Source organism: Calypte anna, chromosome 13 (genome assembly GCF_003957555.1).
Source record: "Calypte anna isolate BGI_N300 chromosome 13, bCalAnn1_v1.p, whole genome shotgun sequence".
In the NCBI taxonomy this organism is placed as follows: domain Eukaryota; kingdom Metazoa; phylum Chordata; class Aves; order Apodiformes; family Trochilidae; genus Calypte; species Calypte anna.
Window position 1 is genome coordinate 2,129,776 of NC_044259.1, and position 20,093 is coordinate 2,149,868.

Consider the following 20,093-nt stretch of genomic DNA (forward strand, 5'->3'; position numbering starts at 1 on the left):
TGGTCTGAGCAGAGGGTGGTTGGAGAAGGTGGGCAGAGAGGTCTGGACAGACTCAAAACTTGGTTTTTCTGATGAAGGGTGAGATGTCTTGTTTAAAATAAAATGCTTGGTTGTTAAAGGAGTGTGGGAAGGTAGAACTGGAGGCAGTAGTAATAGTAATGAACCAAAAAGTTATGATTGGATTTCCTGTGGCTTCTCTTAAAGGGGAGGATGGGTTTGAGCTGTTGTACTCATCCAACCAGCTGGAAAAACTTCAGTGATCAGAGCAGTGAGGTCTGATAAATACAAAGAAATGAGCTCCAGGAAGATAGCTGGGCAGGTGACTGTGCTGGAAGCTAAACTGAGCTGCAGCAGCTGGTTCTAGAACAAGAAATACCTTAAATCATGCATGGTTTGTCACTGAACTCATGCCAGGAACTTTTTACCTTGCAACTGATCATTTGTTAGTGAAGGGGAGAAGTGATCAAACTGACCTGATGGGTTCTGGGCTCTTGGTGTTCTCATCACTGAGGAAATAGCTCAGTTCAGACCTGGTGAAGCTTTCACTTGTCCTACTTGGAAAATCTTGTCCCCCAGGAAAGCCCCCCTGGCCCTGTGTGGTGTCAGCAGGAGCAGGGCAGGGATGGTCCCTGTGCTGGGCACTGCTGAGGCTGCAGCTCCAATCCTGGGCTCAGTTCTGGGCCCCTGAGGAGCAGAAGGAGCTTGAGGGGCTGGAGAGTGTCCAGAGAAGGGAATGGAGCTGGGGAAGGGTCTGGAGAGCAAGGAGAAGGTCTGGAGAAGTCGTGAGGAGCAGCTGAGGGCCCTGGGGGTGTTGATCCTGGAGCAGAGGAGGCTGAGGGGAGACCTTGTGGCTCTCTGCAAGCCCCTGAGAGGAGGTTGGAGCCAGGGGAGGTCGGGCTCTGCTCCCCAGGAACAAGGGATGGGCCAAGAGGAACTTTTGGCACAAGTCAAGTTGTGCCAGGGGAGGTTTAGGTTGGAGCTGGGGAACAATTTCTCCCTGGAAAGGGTCTCAGGGCCTGGCCCAGGGGGATTCCCCATCCCTGGAGGGGTTTCCAAGCCCTGGAGATGTGGAGCTGAGGGACGTGGGGCAGGGGTGGCCCTGGCAGTGCTGGGGTAATGCTTGGATTTGATGATCTGAAAGGTCTTTTCCATCCAACACTACTTGATGAATCTCAGAGCTCTTTCCCCTTCCTCTCTGGCCCTGTTCAACTGTTCTTTGTTTCATGATCTCTGTTCTAAATGAGCTTAAAAACCCAAACTCCCCCCTGCCCCCAGAGGGAGCAGTCAGTGCCTGCTCTTCTCTTTTCTCTTCCAGTGGTTGCAGTTCAGTGGCTCTGCCTCCTGCTCCCCAGCAGGATAGGTGCAGGAAAAGGGAGGATGTGAGCAGGATGAGGCTTCTGGGAGCCACACAACACATGTTTATAGTGAAAATTTAAAGTTCAGGGCTTTGTGGTTGGTGTGAGTGTAGGAAGCTGCACTTTCTTGAGTCTTTTTTGTACACTGATCTACAATTAATCCATCTCAACCTTCCTTATGTCCAGAAAATAATGGGATAAAGCCTCTTAATTCTCTGCAAGATAAGCTTTATATATATATATATATATAAATTGTGGTTCTTTAGTAGCTATGAGCAGCTCAGGCTTCCTTCATCTCAGTTGGATCTGTCTGCTGTTTGACTTTTGATGAGGGTTTCTGCAAGTCATTCATGACAAGGTCACCTGGTTTAGGGAAAAGCTGAAATTCAGGTGCAGAAGCAGAGCTGTTCCTGAGAAAGCTTTGGGAATGGTTTTGGATAGAACACTTCTGTCCTCTGCTTTAAGGCTCCTGTCAGGCAGAGCTGTTCCAGGAAGTTCCCCTTTGGGGTGGGGATACTGGAAAAGTTGTGGTTGGGTGTAGTTAAGTGGAAAGGATTTTTATTCCAAATAACTTGACTGAAGTGTTTGGGATTGCTGCTCCATGGTGGTTTTAAACAGTGATGCTGCTACTCCTGGCTAGAGGGGAAGGAACTGGGTGGGCTGGTTGTAGAGGTGTCTGCAGCTGCACTTGAGCTCTAATTCAGTCTCTTTTTCTCTCCCTAGTACTTTTGTCCATCTGTTCTCTGTTGTGTGATCCCAATCCAGATGATCCTTTAGTGCCTGAGATTGCACGGATCTACAAAACAGATAGAGAAAAGTGAGTATGGAAACACAAAAAACCCCAATGTAACATTCCTGACAGAGCAGAATCCACCCTGAAATCCTGAAGGGGAAGGGAGAGAACCCTCCTGCACCCCATGGAAAAGAGTGTGGGCTTTGCTTTGCCTGGTTCACTTCAGCTGTGGTCTTTTTTTAGGGATTTTTCTTGGGGTCTGGGGTGCTGCCTTGCTGCAGGAGACAGGTGGATAAAGGACTTGGAGGCCTTGTGCTTCTCTGGGTTTGTTGCTGCCTCTTCACTCCATGCTGGGCTTTCATTAGTGCTGTAGCTGTTAATTGCAGATTGATTTTTTTTTTTTTTATTTATTTACTGAAAATGTGAACGATGCAAATCTTCATTTGGAGCTCTTAAATTGGGTGTCACCAGCTTTTAGGAGCCTTTGCTGCCTGCTGTAATTCCACATAACCAGCAGAGGGAGAACAAGTTATACTTGTGGGAGAAGATTTCCATGCCAGGCAGTGGTGCTGGAGTCACTCCAGCAAAAAACTAACAAAACCACCCTGATTTATCTGCACTTGACAACAAGTGGGGTAGAGTTGGGCTGGGAGGACTCCAGGCTTCTCTGAGCTAACCAGCAAGAGTGGAGAGAACTTTATCAACTCCTTTCTTTAAAAAATAACAGCTTCATGACCATTTTAAACACTTTCCTGCCTCACTGTTCCCTTCCAGACCTGAGCAGTAGTGTTTAATTTCTGGGGTCATCTGATGAGAACAAGAGAGGAAGGAAGGGAAAAGGATCCACCAAGTTGCTTGCTCTGCTGCCTGTTTGAGAAGCAGTGGTAGGAAAGTCCCTGCATCCTGGTGGCAGTGAGAGCTGCAGGAGTAGCAGCACAGTTTGAGGTGCAGCTAACAGTGGCTCTTTCCTTATTTTTGGAAAAACAGGAATTTTGGGGCTTTCTTCTCAAATAGTCTGAGAACAGACAAGTAACAAATGCTCTTGCTTTCAAGGGGAGATGTTCAAGCTGGAGAGCACTGTCTGCAGGCTAAAGTCCAGGGTCAGGTTGAACTGGGAAACTTCTTGCTCTGAGTGCCTCAACTTGCTCTACAAATCGTGTAGAACAAGAACAGGTTGGCTCTGCTGTTGGATCACAGCTTTATCAGCACTGTGTATGTGCACAAACCATCCTCAGCTTCCTCTGGCTCTGGCTATGAAGAGGTTTTGGGTGCTAGAGGTACAGGTGGCTTGGGAAATGAAGCAGAGGGGAAAAAAAAATCCAAATTAATCCTGGTGGATGAATTTGTCCTGTTCCAAACTAGCCACATGGGATGGAGCATGGAGCAATCCTGCCAGGGCTGGGCAGCTCCTGGGGCCTGGGCTGAGCTTTCTAAGGGAAGAATGGGGTGGAAGGGAATCTCTGTCTTATTCCAGAACACCAAAATGAAAGCCTGTGGTTGTAGTTCCCACAGGGATGCAGCAGCTGGGGGAAATGGGTAAAGAACTCCTGAAAAAACCTTTCCCCTCAGACCTGTGCTGGGTCTGTTTTGTGCTGGAGTTGCAAAGCTGTTTTATTCCTGTTGTAAATACGAGGAGTGATTTCTTCTCCATGAAGAACTCTGGTCTTTCTTGGTTGCCTCTGTTTGCCTGGCTCTTAACATTTTACCACTTGCTGCTGTTGCTGCCAGAGGTGGGAAGTGCTGGAACTGAAATGTTGAGCTGTGGTGTCAAGTAAATCCTCTTTTTGTGCATACAGGTACAACAGAATAGCTCGGGAATGGACTCAGAAGTATGCGATGTAATACAGAAATTATTGGATAACCTCTACAAATAAAGATAGGGGAACTCTGAAAGAGAAAGTCCTTTTGATTTCCATTTGACTGCTTTCTATGAGCCCACGCCTCATCTTCCCCTGTGCACATGTTTACCTGATACAGCAGTGCTGCGTGTTGTACATACTTGGAACAACAAAATAGAAATACTGTATTTCCCCGTACCAACATTGACTCCTAGCAGAGAAGTGTGTGTGTGAAAAAAGCTGGTTCTTCAGTCATAACTTTGTGAGCCTAAAAGCATTCCTTGGGTGGGTAAAGAAATTGGGATCACCAGATGTGAAGGGGGAGAGGGTTCAGGTGGGTTTTGTGTTTCCAGGGACGCTGTTGCTGATCCGTGAAGGATTTTAAGTGGAATCCTTTTAAACTCATAACAGTTATGAAAAGCAAGGTGAAGAACTTGAAGCTGTTTCTGTATTCATGTTATTCTGAAGGACCTACACCTTAGGTAAATGTTATGACCAATGAGAGAAGCTGTACCCACATCCTGTGTTTAAGGTCTGAGTTTAACCAGTCAACATTTAAATGGATTTGGAGCTATTAGTGAATCAAGTGATGTTGATTTGTTTCAACTCTCTCCCCTCCTTCATACTTTTTTTTTTTTTTCTGGTTTGTACGTGGTTTCTCAGTTAATACATAGCTAATAGCTCATATTTTTCTTAAGTTTTTTTTTTTTAACTGCTTAGGTCTTTCTGGATGTAAGGGTAAAAAACAAACAAAAAAATCCATTTGACAGAAAACTTTGTGTATATTTAAAGACCCAGCTGCTCCCCTGGAGCTTGTACGTTCAAGAATGATTAATCTGTGTAATAAACTGATTACTACAGTCATTACATATAACTTTGTGTGAATAGGCTTTTAATTTTAAGAGCAGTTTGATACAAGGCTAAAACTAATGGTGGATTTCTCTCAAACTTTTGCATTCACCAAGGGTTGCATTTTGGAGGCCGTGAAGCAGTTGGGTTTGCATCACACAAGGTTGTGCACCCCAGCAAGGTAAAAAAAACCCCTCAGCTTGAGCACTTACATGAAATCAGGATGTGTAGTGTGCCAGGAACTTGAGTTATTCAACCAAAATCAGCAGTTTACTAAATGAGGATCTGGGTGATGTCTTTGCAAAGCCTCTAATGGTATTATTCCCACTTGCATGGGACCTAACACAATGCATATGTACTGTAGGTAAGTGAAACCTTATGTAACTAAAATAATGGATGTAAAAGGGTAAGAAAAAAACAAAAAAAAAAGAAAAAAAAACCAACCTACCAAACACATCAGCACAAACTTTCATAAAATGTAGCTTTTACATAATTACTTTGCACTAAACATTTGCAAAATGTTCATACAGTTTTAAATTGTACTTGTTATGTGTCTTTTTTTTTTTTTTTTTTTTTTTTTTTTTGGAACAAAGTCTTCACTTGAATCTAGTGGGAAAAAAAAACAAAAAAAAAACAACAAAAAAAATGTAGTTTGAAACTTTTCTTTGTATACAAGTGTATTTGCCAGCATCGTTGGTGTGAAATAGGTGAGTCTGCAAGTTGATCTCCTCTTAGTAGAATTGTGAACAAAGCCATCAACAAGTCCAAAGGAGAGGCTGGAGCCTCCAGCTCTCCAGCCACAGGGCTCTGTCCCACCCATCTTCAACTGCATCTTGACACTCTTGCACAAATGAGGAATAAATGTCCACTGCTTTTGGTCTAAATCTGTCCCACTTGTCTCATCTCTCAGTGTCCTGGGGGCTGGCAGTGGCAGCAGGGTCACCCCTGGGGACAAGGGGGCTGTGGGGCTGGGGGCAGAGTGAGAAGTGGGGCTGAGTTTGTTCCCTGGCTGAGGGACAAGGAGGGGGTGACAGCTCCTGGGAAGGGGGGGGACAGGGGCAGTGGAAACGCTGGGGTTCTGCTGCAGGTGATAAACCAGGAGGAGAAGTTGAAGTGGCATAACGGGGCTGGGACCCTGCAATGGGGTGTGCTCGCAGCTGCTCTGCATCCTAAACTCTGGGATCCTGCTCCTCAGGGAGCCTCTGTGGCCCCATGGTGGGGATGGTGGCCCTGTGGTGAGGTTGGTGGCCCCGTGGTGGTTGGTGACCCCATGGTGGGATTGGTGAGCCCATGGTGGTAACCCCATAGTGGGGTTGGTGACCCCGTGGTGGGGATGGTGACCCCATGGTTGGGATGGTGGCCTCATGGTGGGGATTGTGGCCCTGTGGTGGGGTTGGTGACCCCATGGTGGTTGGTAACCCCATAGTGGGGTTGGTGACCCCACGGTGGGGATGGTGGCCCCATGGCGGGGATGGTGGCCCCATGGTGGGGTTGCCCTGCCATGTTTTGGCAAAGGGGGGGTCACCTGTGTTAAGCAAGCAGCAGAGGGAGGGTGGGTTGGAGTTCTGGCAGCGTGGTCCAGTTGAGGGATTCCCCTTGGCATCTGAGGAGCCATCCACCCTGGGATGGGGTTGTGGAGGCTCTGGCTGGTTCTTGGCAGTGGAATCTCTGCAGGAGAGAGAGAAGGGAGCAGGAAGGAGCTGGGGAGTGGAGGATGGGGCAGAAGCCACCCCAGGTGTGTGCAGTCAGGGTGCAGTGGGGCAGTGTCTGTGTTGGGTGGTGGTAACCCACAGGCAGAACTTGGAGAGCAGAACAAGGCTGGTGGTGACCCCTGAGGAGGGACATGTCCTTTGTGAGCTGACCTCTTGTCCTTGAGGAACTTGGGAACTTGTCCTTGGGAGCTTCATGAAGGAACCTAACCCAGCTCAGTGGTTTTGGGGTTTTTTGGGGGGCTAGAATCTTGCTCAGTGTCTGTGTCCCCATGTCAAACAGCACAAGGAGCAGGGGGCTCCTGCCATTCGTTGCCTTTGGAGGAGCTCTGAGCTTGTCACATCATGAATGTTTCAGTTCCTGTCTGATAAATTATTTTTTGGACTTGATTCAGTATTTTTTAAGACTTCCCTGTGCACGTCTGTCTGCGAGGTTGGACTTCTCTGGCTGTAGATTGTACATGCAATTTATTTTTTATTTTTTTTCTGTCGTGTGCTAAGCAAAAACCTTAAAATCCTGCTGAGCTGCTTGGGTTCTCCCAGCTCTGGCAGTGCTGGAAAGCTGAAACACTGGGCCTGGAGACTTTCTTTGTGTTCATCAGCACCTGAGCACTGCAACAAAGTCAATCAGAGGACAAATAATTTGGAATCCCAGGAGCTGGGTGCCCAGTGTGGGGCTTTGGCATCACCTGGAGCTGCTCCCTGCATCCGGCCCAGAGGGACTCATCCAGGATGTTCAGCAGCTTGGTGCTGAGCAGCCACAGGGGTTGCCAGGTGGCTTGAGAGGTCCTGTGGCTCCCAGTCCAACATCTGGGGCCCAGTGGGATGGGATGGGATGGGATGGGATGGGATGGGATGGGATGGGATGGGATGGGATGGGATGGGATGGGAGGGGACAGGAGGGGATGGGATGGGATGGGATGGAGCAGTCCTGGAGGTTTGGCTTCAATCATCTTGCTCATCCTTCTGTGCTGCTTTTTCGAGTGCTTGTTTCAAGGTGCTGTCCCTAATAGCTCTTTAGCACTGCTATAAAATGCTTGGCTTTGTTTTAAGGTGTTTTTTTTTTCTCTCTCTCACTGCTTTCAAGCAAACTGCACCCTGCAGGCTTCTTTCCCTTCAGTCTGCCCACCTGGAGGGAGGCAGAAAAAGCAGTGGGATGGAGGTGGATGTGATCCCAGAGAGCAAAGTGCCCCCTGAGCCCCAGGGCTTCCCTCCCTGCTGGCACAAACACTGCCTGGCTTTCTGACACCTTTGTCACCTTCTTGCCATCTGCAGCAGCAAAATGGTCCTGAGCTCTTCTGATTGCCTGGCCTGGTGGAGCTGTGAGCTCTCTGGCTGCTGTTGGGACATGAAGTACTCAGGGTCCCAACTTGCCAAACCCTCTGGTGATGAAAAAGCTGTGGGAGCTTCTCCACATCCAGGCTGGACCCGTCCCAGGAGGACATCCCTGGGCTCCTGGTGCTGTGGCTGTTCGGGTGCTGTGGTCTGGGATGGCAGGGGGCAGGTAAGTGTGAGCACTCTGGTGCCTTTCAGTCCTGAAAACCTTTCCTGACTCCAACCCTGCCTTGGAGCTGTGCAGGATTGGGGTGGGGGGAAGCTGGGAGCCTCTCAGGGCTGTGCAGACACCCAGGGAGGAGAAGCTGCTTGTGCAACCCCTGTGGAAACTCCTTGGTGCTTCCAGGTGTGGGGTGTTCTTCCAGCTCTGCCCGTCAGCCTGTGACTATGATCATTTCTCCTGGTTTTATTTGCTTTTTTATCTATTTATTTATTTTATTTATTGTTTTATTTGCTCTTCCCTTTGTGAGAAGAGCCAGAGACAGAACCAGGAGTCCCTGAAAATCTTCCTGCAAACGGGATCTGCTCAACTCGTGGCCCTTTCCTAGAACCCCAGACTGGTTTGGGTTGGGATGGACCTTAAAGCCCATCCCATTCCCACCCCCTGCCATGGTCAGGGACACCTCCCCCAGCCCAGGGTGCTCCAAGCCTCATCCAACCTTCAACACTGCCAGGGATGGGGCAGCCACAGCTTCTGGGGGCAACCTGGGGCTCAGCACCCTCACACCAAGGAATTTCTCCCTCCCATCTCCTCTCCATCTCCCCTCTCCCAGCTGCAAACCCTTCCCCCTCATCCCATCCCTCCAGGCCCTTGTCCCAAGTCCCTCCCCAGCTTTCCTGCAGCCCCTTCAGGCACTGGAAGGTGCTCTGAGGTCTCCCCTCTCCAGGCTGAGCACCCCAAATCCTCCCAGCCTCTTCCCAAAGGCTCCTCCTTTCCAAACCCCTTCCCGGGACCTCAAGCCCTGGAGCAAAACGGTCCCGACCCAACCTGCGTTCGGGGGGAGGAACCAACCCAGCCCCATCCTCCCTGGCTCCGGCTGCTCTCGGAACCTCCGGGATGGACCGAGAATGGATCTGTCCGCACCCCAAAACCTCCCTGGGGTTTGGGGGGGGCTGGGGCTTTGCCTGGGGGGTGCCCAAGCTGAGGGGTGACATGCGGGGTGGCTGTCACCTTCATCGAGGCTGTCACCTGGGTCCGGGTGACACCCACGAGGCTGGGGGGGAGATGAGGGGAAGGGGGGGGTTATCGGGTCAAGTTTGGGGGGGGCCCGTCTGTGGATGGGGGAATGGGGGGGTGTGCTGGGGAGGTGAGGAGATGGGGAGGGTGCAGAGGGACTGCAGGGTGGTCCTGTGTGGGGCACCCAGCTTGGGGGGGAAAAAACCCAACATAGAGAAAAAACAAAGAAGAAAAAAGCAGCAACACCAAAAAAAAAACCCACAAAAAAGGCCCCCCCAAAAAACAAAAAAACACCACGAAAAACTCCACCCCCCAAGAAACAAAAACACCCCAAAACCAAGAAAAAAACGCCACAAGAAACCCCAGCACACAGACACAAATTCAAAAATAATTAAAAAAAAAACCACCACAAGAAACCCAAAATACACAGAAAAAATTAAAGGTAAAAATAAAAAACCACTACAAACAAAAATAATTAAAAAACCCCACAAGAACCCAAACATACACACAAAAAATTAAAAATAATTTAAAAAAAAACACCACAGGAAACTGCAATATACACCCAAAATCCTTAAAATTACTTTAAAAACACACAAAATCCCCCAACATGCACACGAAAAATTAAAAATATTAAAAAAAGAAAAAAAAACAAACCACAGGAAACCCCAACACACAGGCAAAAATGGTAAAATAAATGTTAAAAATTATAAATAAATATAAATATAGACATTAAAAATTAAAAAAAAAACACGAGAAAAGACAAAAAAAAACCCAACACACACAAAAATTTAAATAAAAATAAAATAATAAAAATAAAATAATAAAAATATATAAAAATAATAAAAAACCAAAACAAAACACTAAAAAAAACAAACCAAGGAAAATACCTCCCCGAAAGTGGAGTTGTGCCCCCCAGCCCTAGGGGACCCCCCCTCCTCCTCCTCCATCCCCAGCGCGGTCCCCACCGCTCCGCCCGCTGCCGGGGGGTGGCAGCAAAGGCCGAGAGACCGCGGGACCTGCGGGAACCTGCGGGAACCTGCGGGAACCTGCGGGGCTGTTTGGCCACGTGGAGTGGCAAAATCATCAGGCAGGAAGAATAAATCTGTAATTTCAACGCGATTTCTGGGTCCAATAAACGGGCGGGTGTGCTCTGCCCTGCTCCACTGCCCCAAATCTTCCCCCAAATGTCTTCCTCTTGCCGGGGGCTTCCCCGGCAGCTCCCGGGAAACCTCCCAGGGACCATGGGGAGGCACTGGGGTCCCCCCTGCCCGGGACAGATCCTACAGGACCGTGAGGAGGATGGGGGATGCTGGATGTACTCCCCACCCTACATCTGGCAGGAGCACCCCCAAACCGCTCAACCCCTCCTGCCGGCAGCCAGCAGAGGATCCCAGACTGGTTTGGGATGGGGGGAGCTTTGAGAGCATCAATTTCCAACCCCCCTGCTATGCCCAGGGACACCTCCCCCAGCCCAGGGGGCTCCAAGCCCCATCCAACCTTCAACACTGCCAGGGATGGGGCAGCCACAGCTTCTGGGGGCAACCTGGGGCTCAACACCCTCACCCCAAAGAATTCCTCCTAAGATCTCGCCTCAATCTCCCTTCTTTCACCCTAAAATCATTGCCCCTCATCCCATCCCTCCAGGCCCTTGCCTGAGCCTCTCCCCAGTTTTCCTGGAGCTCCTTCAGGTGCTCTGAGGTCTCCTGGGAGGTTCCTCTTTTCCAGGCTGCCCAATCCCAACTCCCTCAGCCTGTTCCCCGAGCAGAGCTGCTCCAGCCCTCCCATCACCTCCGGGGCTCTGTTGGGGCAGGCTGGTGATGCTGTGGTGGCCAGACCCCCACGGGCCACCTTGTAGCCACAATGGCCACAGGTTGGGGCACACCTGGGGGTGCTGCATCCTACCAGGACCCTCACACCTCTGCTCCCTTTACACCCGTTGTGGGGGGCCTTGCTCCAGCTGCCTCTGTTCCCCCCTGTTTGGGTCCCATCCCTGGGAACCTCCACGGCTCTGGCTTCCCCCTCCCTGCCCGGCCTTGCTCCGTGTCCTGCCATCTTGTGCCTGTGAATAATTCACTGCCTCTGTCCCCGTTGTTTCCTTGCAGGTATTTATAGCCCGTGCTCACGTCTCCTTGGAGGCAGCTCGCTCTGCAGCCGGGTAAATTTAGCTCCCACCACCTCTCACGTGCTGTGCCCTCCAGTCCTTCTGGGAGCCCTTCTGTGTGTCCCCCACCTTCGCCTTCTGCTGCACCCCCACCCCTGTGCTTGCCTGCTGCCCACCTGGGTGCTGGGAGGTGCTGGGCCATGTCCTGAGGTGCCAGGACCATGCTGTGCCATGTTAGGCCATGTTGTGCCATGTTATGCCATGTTGTGCCATGTTGTGCCATGCTGTGCCATACTGTGCCATGTTGTGCCATGCCCATGCCACTCGTCATCTTTCAATGGGGGGGTGAAGGAGGGAAGGGAGAAGGGGCTGGTGCTGCTTCCTTCGCTCCAGTGACCAAAGAAAGGATTCAGGGAGGTTTACATAGATATCAGGAAAAGGGTTTTTTCACCCAGAGGGTGGCTGAGCAGTGGAAGCAGCTCCCCAGGGAAGTGGTCACAGCACCAAACCTGCCTGAGTTCGAGAAACATTTGGGTGATGCTCTGAGGCACACGGGGTGATCCTGGGGGTGCCCTGCACAGGGACAGGAGATGGACTCGATGATCCGGATGGGTCCCTTCTGAATCGGCAGGTTCTGGGATGCTGTGCCATGCCGTGCTGTGCCATGCCGTGCTGTGCTGTGCCATGTCGTGCTGTGATGGCTCATTCCCTGCTCTGTGTCCCGGGCTCAGAGGCCGGGGCAGCTCCAGTCGCCTCCAGCAACTGCGCGGGGCCACCGAGTCGTTCAGCTGCTGCGACAAGGGGGGCGAGGAGGGTGGGGAGGGGGGGACGGGGACGCTTTGAAATTCCTGGGCTGCCATCTGTGCTATGCAAATCCCTCGGTCTGACGGCTGCCCGCGGAACCGCGTTCGGACCCGGAGACTGGGAGCTGTTATTATCCCTCTCCTCCTCCTCCTCCTCCCTTCCAGCAGCCAGCGGAGGATTCGGAGCAGCAGGAAGGGCGCCCTTCCCACGGGAAAAAGCCCAGCAGCCTATGCCAAGTGGCTTTTGCTCTGCCTGAGCTGGGCCGTGGAATCCAGAGGGGATGGGGCAGCTTGTGGGGGGACAGTCGAGGGCCAGTCACCTCGAGTCCCCCGGATCCTGACCCCCCCGTCAGCATCCCTGTTGCCCCCACCAAGGAAAAAGACCTGGGGACAGGGGACAGCAGGGGCAGGAGCAGGGTACAGAGCCAGGTGTGGGGTGGGGGGGTTCGGCCATACGGGTGGGCTCCAGGGATGTGATGGTGGGGACCGGGGTGTGCTCAGCCACTGGAGCTGCCACCAAGGTCCTGGAGATGAGTTGGGTGAACCGGGCAGCCCCAGGATCAGCGTGGGTGTCCCGGGAGTGGGGTGGGTGGCACTCAGCTGCTTCTCCACCCAAGGGACCCCGTCCCACGCCTGGAGGCTGCAGGAACCACACACAGGCACCAAACCAGCAGAACCCAGCATCACTCTTGTCCCCCTCCCTCCTTTTGGAGCCGGGGGGCTGTGGGGGCACAGTCCCTCCCCTGAGCTGCCCCCGGGTCACCCCACGAGTGCCCAAATGCCAGCAGCGAGGGGACAACGACCCTGCTACCTGTTATTTAAACTGGGAGGGTGATGGATCCCCCGGGCAGGGTGGGTGCAGCCCCGGGGTACTGATTGCAGCGGGGGGGGGGCAGGTCGGGCAGCGGGAGGGAATTAATGAGCATCCTGCGCTGCTCCCGCCGCTCCTGCATCCCCCCGGGGACCCCTCGGCTGCCACCGCCTGCTCCTGCTGCCCTCGGGGGCCGGGGGACCCGGCGATACGGGGCCTCGTTAATATTTTAGGAGCTCTTTTGTCCGCAGGGGATGGGGGGGTTGGCTGGCAATCGCCTTTCATCTCTGTGAGGCCACTGCGCGGGCTTCAGCCTCTTATCTGCCGCCTCCTCACTGCTGCTACAGACAGCTCCTTGTGGGGCTTGGGGGGGGGTTGTGGTGAGTTTTTTGTGGTGGTGGTGTTTTTTTGGGGTTTTTTCTTTTCTAGGCAGGGTTGGAAAAAAAAAAGCAACAAAAAAAAACCAAACGCTGGCTGCTCCTGGCAGAAGGAGCATCCCTGCTGGTTCCTGCCTGCCCCACACCCCTGGCTCCCAGGGGCTGGATGTGGCCCTGGGGATGGCCTGGAGGTGGCTGCTGGAACTGGGGACACGGAGGGGAAGGGACCCTGTGGTTGGTGGCAGAGAGAAGAGGTTTGGGGAGAGGGGTGACCTGCCAGGCTCCTGGCCAGGGATGAAGTTGTGGGGGGACCTGCCATGGGCTGGCTGTGTCACCAGGGCTGGTCCAACGGGTGGCTCTGGAGGCCTTGTCCCCCTTGGGATGCTCTGGAACAGCATTTGGGGCACTTCCCAGCTGGAGTGGATGGGGCAGAGCAGGGCTGGTGTGAGGAGAGGGAGGGGGATGGAGCAGCCCAGAGCTGCAGAGGTAACAGGGACTGTGCTGCCTTTCTGCTCCCCCAGAGCTGGGGAACCTGGGCAGAACTGGGGGAGCAGAGAATGGGTGCTCTGGGAATGGGCCCAGCCCAGCCCTGGGGCTTTTTCCAGCCGTGTCCCACAGATGGGACCTCCCATGGTCCTCTCTTGGTGCTCTCAGCACCTTGGCTGATGTCCAGCTGTCCCTGTCTCCCACACTCATGGGCTCAGCCCCTCTTGACTTCCTCAGCCACTGGTGCCAGTCCCAGAGCACTGAGGTTTGGGCTGCTTGGGGACCTCGCTCGGGGTCCCTGAGGACTCTCCAAGGGTCCCCTCACACCTGGGCTCTGCTGAGGGTGGTGTTGGATGTCTGACTCTGCCCATTCCGCTGGCACAGAGGAATGAAGGATGCAGCAGGACTCCCCCAGCCCTTTGAGCCTGGCATCTCCGGGTGTTGGGAGTGACTCTGGCAAGGACGAGACACATCCACCCACGTGTCCATCCCACTGGAGCCAAACCCATTTCCCTGTCCCTTTGCCCAAGCAAGAACACGACTCCCAGGAGGAGACACAGGAGACTTTGCCAGCTCCCTCCTGCTTGTGGGGACAGCTTCTTCCCATGGGAAACTCCTTCACCCTCCTCCAGTGACGGGCTTCAAAGCTCCTCCATCCCACACCAGGCACGGGCAGGGACCGGCGCTGTCCCCAGGGAAGGGGACATCCCTGCCGGTGGTGGCACTGCCCATGGGGCCGGGCTGGGGGACCGCAGGGAGGGCTGGCGCCTGCGCTCGGGGGGGCGGTGAGCTCCCGGGTTTCATTTTCTGGAGGCTCGGGGAGGCTCCGACATTTGATCCTCCTTCCAGGAAGGACGCGGCGAGTGCCTCATCCCCTGGGGCTGCCCGGCTCGACCTTGTGGGAAGAGGTAAGAGCACATCCCAGCTTTCCCACCCCACTGGTGTTGGAGACAACAGCAATTTCGTGTCTCCCTGATCACCCCGGATGAGTTTCAGGCACTGGTTAAAAAAATAAAACCAAACACCTAACTAAATAAAGAGGCATCTGCTGAGAAATGTCCCCCTCAGAGTCCTGGTCCTCCAGCAGGGGACCCGATGTCCTCAAAGGGACTCCTGGTACAGGGGCTCTCACTCACCCTCTGTGCCCAGTGGAGGGGTGACAGCCACCAGGACAAGGTGGGAGCTGTGACAGCTCCAGCCCACCCCCGGGTGAAGGTCTGGTGGCATCCTTGCTGTTCTTGTGTCACCTCGGCTGTCCCTGTGCCATCCCACCTCTCCTGGCCCTGGGGCAGATGCATGGGCTGAGATGCTCCCATGGGATTTGCACTGCTGGCCCCACTGGTGACCCAGAACGGGCAGCAGGGATGGGTCTGATCTTCGGATGAAGGAGGAGTGGAGATGGACATGGCCTGGTCATGGAGAGCCCTCCAGATCTGGCTCTCCAGGCCCAGCTCTCTGACCACGGCTCCCCAGACTCAGCTCCCTGAGATGGTTTCCCAGATTCCTTTCCTTGGGCTCCATTCCCTGCTGCTCCCATCCTGCAAGCTCTTCAGGCTTGGTTCCTTAGGCATGGGTTGCTGGACATGGCTCTCCAGGCTTGGCTCCTGGGAATTACAAGTCTGGAGGTGGCCTTCCAGGCTTGCCTCTCCAGGTTCCCTTACTGGAGGTGGCTGTCCAAGCTTGGTCTTTCCAGGCATGGCTTCCTGGAAGTGGTTCTCCAGGCTTGGCCCTCCATGGCTTCCTGGAGGTTGCTGTCCAGGTTTGATTCTCCAAGGATGGCTTTCCTGGAGGTGGTTTTCCAGGCTTGATTCTCCAAGGATGGCTTCTTGGAAGTGGTTCTCCAGGCTTGGCCTTCCATGGCTTCCTGGAGGTTGCTCTCCAGTCTTGATTCCCCAAGGATGGCTTCCTGGAGGTGGTTTTCCAGGTTTAATTCTCCAAAGGATGGCTTCCTGGAGGTTGCTCTCCAGGCTTGATTCTCCAAGGATGGCTTCCTGGAGTTGGCTTTCCAGGCTTGGTGTCTCCTTGGTGGCCTCAGGGCCAGCCAGGTGCCAGCAGAGGGGCCTCCCTTACCACACAGAAGTTATAAACCACATTATCTGTTTGGCCAAAATGTTGAGGAATCGACCAGGAAATAGGATGGAGTTTGTTCTTCTCCAAAAGACCAGAGACAACATCTGTGTGTGTGTGTCCCAACTTTATTTTTTTTTTTTTTTTTTTGATGCCAGCACTGGAGCTGCATGAAAGGCGTGGGAGTGTTCATCATTAAAATGGCAATTGCAAAGTGAGGCAATAAATTTAACATAATAAAAGGCACGGGGAGGGTCTCGCTCATCTGTTGCTCTTCAAAGCAAAGTGTTAGTTGCTCCTGAAAAATAAAGGAAGAAATAAAACTGGGAAGAAACAGGTGAGAAGGAAAGAGGTGGCAGCTCTCCCTGGCTGCTGGAGTGGGGAGGAGAAAAGGGTTTGACCAGGGAGATGGGACCTTTGGGGATGGGGCTGCTGGAGGAGGGGCTGTGTGGGGGATGGGGGTGATGGGAGGGGGGGGGGGATGGGGGCGATAAGGGTGATGGAGGGGATGGGGGTGATGGAGGTGATGGAGGGGAAGGGGGTGATGGGGGGATGGAGGGGATGTGGTGAGGGAGGTTATGGGGGTGATGGGGATGGAGAGGATGGGGGGGATCAGGGTGATGGGGGTGATGGAGAGGATGGGGAGGATGGGGGAATGGGGGGGATGGAGAGGATGGGGGGATGGGGGTGATGGATGGGATGAGGGGGATGGATGGGATGGGGGGAATGGGGGGGATGGAGGGGATGGGGGGGATGGGGGTGATGGGTGGGATGGGGGAGATGGGGGGGATGGAAGGGATGGGGGGGATGGGGGGAATGGGGGGGCTGGGGGGGATGGGATGATGGAGGGAATGGGGGTGATGGGGTGATGGATGGGATGGGGGTGATGGAGGGGGTGGGGTTGGGGGTGATGGAGGGGATGGGGGTGATGGAAGGGATGAGGGTGTTGCAGGACCATGTTGGTACCACCCAGCACCTCCCCGTGCTGGGGTTTTCCTCTCAGGCTCTGCCCACCGCGCTGGGGAGAGGCTGTGTGGGGAGCACCTCCCCTTCTTCTGGCTGGGGGGGGGGGGCTCTGTCCTCCTCCCGGGCTGGCCGGCAGCAAGAGGGCTGCGAAAAACTCCGCAGCAGGGGGGGAAGCGGGCAGGGACCCCCACTTTGCCCCCAAATACCGTGGCGCCGGCGGGTCCCCCCTGGGCTGGGACCACCCGGCTCCCACCTCCCTGCCGATAGCCATCTCCAGGCTCCGGCTGCCGGCAGAAGCAGCCGTCGGGTTGGAACCGGGAGCTAAATAATTCAGGAGATTTTTTTTTTCTTAGCTCTTTTCTTTTTCTCTCTCTCTTTTTTTTTTTTTTTTTTCCTTAAGGTCGCGGTATTTTCCCAGCCGGGGTTTGGAGCAGTGAGGAGGGGGTAGGGACAGGGACAGGCTCAGGTGACACTGCCATGTGTTTACAGCTCGGCTCCCGGCGTTATTTCGGGCTCGGGAACCCGCAGCTGCTCCCCCGCTCCCCTCTTTCGCTGCAGTTCATTTTTTAATTTTTTTTAAATTTCATTTTATTTTCCCCCCCTCCTCGCTGCTCTCCTCGCAGCAGCAAAGGTGAACCCACCCCCCCCCTTGCACCCCCCTTTCTCCTCTTCGTTATCAGCTTTAGGAACCCTGAAGCCAAGCCAGGCAAACGCGGGTGGTGTTGGCTGGGGTGAGGGGTGGTTAGGAGAAGGATGGAGGAGCCTGGGGAGGGATTAACACCCCCCTCCCCAATTCCTGGGGGCAGAGGGGCCGGAGGGTCGGCAGCAGCCAGTGGGTGAATAATGGGGAGGGGGGAAAGCTCCGGGAGCTGATGAGAGGTGGCCCGGAGAGCAGACGCCGCCGAGGTCCCGGGGGGTTTCTGCTGCCAGGATTAAAATCTCTGCTGGGGGGAGAGAGCCGGGCTTGGGGGGGAGTGGGTCGGGAGTGGGTACCCCCACGACGGAGGGGTGGGGGTTAGGGCAGAGGGGTGAGCCCCCAAAAAAAGGGTTTGGGGGGTCATGGTGATGGGGGAAGCCTCGTGGAAAGGGTTTTGGGGGGGTCTTGGTGGTGAGATGAGCCCCATAGAGGAGGGTTTGGGGTCCCACTGATGGGATGAGCCTTGTGGAAAGGGTTTTGGGGGGGTCTTGGTGGTTGGATGAGCCCCATAGAGGAGGGTTGGGTGGTCACAGTAATGGGATGAGCTCCACAAAGAAGGTTGGGGTCACAGTGATGGGGTGAGACTCAAGGAAGGGGCTTGGTGGGGGTCATGGTGATGGGATGAGCCCCACAGAGGAGGGTTTGGGGTCACAGTGATGGGGTGAGCCCCACAGAGGAGGGTTTGGGGTCACAGTGATGGGGTGAGCCTCATGGAAGGGGTTTGGTGGGGGTCACGGTGATGGGATGAGTCCCACAGAAGAGGGTTTGGGGGTCACAGTAATGGGGTGAGACTCATGGAAGGGAGGTTGAAGGGGGTCAGAGAAACAGGATGAGCCCCATGAAAGAGAGCTGGAGGAGCTCACATCAACGGGACCCCCAGAAGAGGGTTGGGGGAGTGACAGAGATGGGATGAGCCCCATGGAAGAGCACTGGGGGTTGTCACATCAGTAAGAGCCCCCCAGAAGAGGCTCGGGGTGTCCCAGTGACAGGATGAGCTTCATGGGAGTGTTGTGGGGAGGGGTCGAGGGGGGGGGAGGTCCCAGTGATGGGGTGAGCAACAGAATGAGCTCCACGGACAAGGACTTAGGGTGACAGTGATGGGATGAGCCCCATAGCAGGGTGCTGGGGGTCACTCTGGGGGGGCAGGGCCCATGGCAAAGGATTTGGAGAGCATGGCAGGGGGCTGGGAGGGGGAGGTCCCCTGAGGGTGCTCCCGGGGCAGCCATGGGGCAGGCATAGGGCAGAGCCAGGGTGTGGGGCAGAAGGTCCTGGCAGCTCTGCAGGCAGCCCCCATGCTGCTCTCCATCCCCTGCTGGGCTCGTCCTGGCCCAGGCACCACTCCTGCCTTCAGCCCTTGCCAGAGGAGGGGTTTTAATTAAAACCAGAAGACGTCGCTCGGCGTCCCGGCCCTTCGGGGATGACCACTGCTCACATCCTCTGCCTTTGCTCTTCCTGCCTGCACAGCTTGACGTGGGGAGATGAAAGTCTTTGTGTGTGTGTCTGTGTGTCCCACCCCATAAAAGAAAAAAAAAGGCATTTGTAAAATGACACCACGGAGATGTCCCCAACCCAGGGTCTGGTGAAGTGGTGGGGGCTCCCAGGAGGCACGGGTGGGAGCCAAGCCCAGCCCTGCTGCCCTGGGGAGCTGGGTTTGGAGGGCAAACCTCTGGAAAGATCACCAGGGCCTGGAGCAGCTGAGGTGGGGCTGGAGGAGTGTCACAGGGGGGGTTCAGCCTCCCTGATTCCAAGGGAAGGGGGAAGAGGGGCTGGAGTCCCCTGAGGAGAGCTGCTGGGGTTTGCCCAGCTGGAGTGGAGCTGGGGATGTATCCAGGCTGGTGTTCAGCAGGACAGAGGCCAGGCTGTCCCTGGGGGTTGGGTAGAGGAACATCCTGCAGCCCCAGCCAGCCAGCCAGGGTGGGAGGGCAGCTATGGAGCCAGGGCTGGGGCTTTGAGCAGCCCACAAGGTCCCAGCCCACCCACGAGTCCTCCAGCCTCATCCCCACGCAGGATCCCAACCCCCAGCCCAAATCCCTCCAGCCCACACCCACCAGGTCTCCAGTCTTGGGGTTCATCCCCACCACTCCTGCAGGAGCTGCTGGGATGGTGCTTGGATGCTGGAGATGATCTCAGCTGATGCGGGGATGGCCCCGTGCAGGTCTAGCACCCCCCTGATGCCCATGCCAAGCCCATCACCTCTTTGGACCAGAGCCCTGCTGCCAATGCCCCACTCCCACTGCACCCCCAGCTCCACGCTCACCTTCCCATCACCAAGCCCATGGTGGGACCACTCAGCTTGGTCCCTTGGTTGCCTCATTGCCTGGAGACCCCTTAGGGCTGCCCTGGGCATCCCTGTGGTTCTGGGTTGCCCTGGCTCATGGGTTTCCAGCCAGTCTGTTCCCACATTTAGTTCCAGCTCCCAAATGAGGTCACAGGGAGAGACACCAAACCACCCCTGGAGTGGCTCCTCTGGAGCTCGTTTCCTCTCCACTCATTACATCCTCGTTCCCCAAGAAAGGGCCATAGGAGAGGAAGCCTTGGGGAAGCTGGACCTAGCAGCATCTTCCTGACACCAACCCCAGCATTGGCTCTGGCAGAGTGAGGTTTCCTCAGGATCCCAGCCTGGTGTCTGTGCCCTGGCAATAAAATTCTGTGGATCTCCTTCCCCTCTCACCTCACCAGGGCCCCACTCATTCTTCTTCCCAGTTTGCATTTATCAAGCTCACAGAATATGAAATCCCAACCTGGTTTGGGTTGGAAGGGACCCTGAAGCCCACCCAGTGCCACCCTCC

General features: G+C 54.6%; 1 protein-coding gene and 1 long non-coding RNA gene across 3 annotated transcripts in view; both read left to right on the forward strand.

Annotated features, from left to right (window-relative positions):
- The window catches only part of UBE2D2 (ubiquitin conjugating enzyme E2 D2), a 28,834-nt gene extending 23,230 nt beyond the window's left edge, over positions 1 to 5,604 (forward strand). For both annotated transcript variants that reach the window (XM_030458833.1, XM_030458834.1), the window contains exons 6-7: positions 2,079 to 2,172; positions 3,885 to 5,604. In XM_030458833.1, coding sequence (XP_030314693.1) covers positions 2,079 to 2,172; positions 3,885 to 3,930 — 140 coding nt within the window. In that variant the 3' untranslated portion in view covers positions 3,931 to 5,604. The remainder of the gene's footprint in view (positions 1 to 2,078; positions 2,173 to 3,884) is intronic.
- Positions 5,605 to 14,401: 8,797 nt separating this feature from the next.
- On the forward strand, positions 14,402 to 16,890 carry LOC115599077. Its single transcript, XR_003988132.1, has 3 exons — positions 14,402 to 14,482; positions 15,800 to 15,978; positions 16,645 to 16,890. It is a non-coding gene; the product is annotated as an uncharacterized LOC115599077 (long non-coding RNA).
- The last annotated feature ends 3,203 nt before the right edge of the window (positions 16,891 to 20,093 follow it).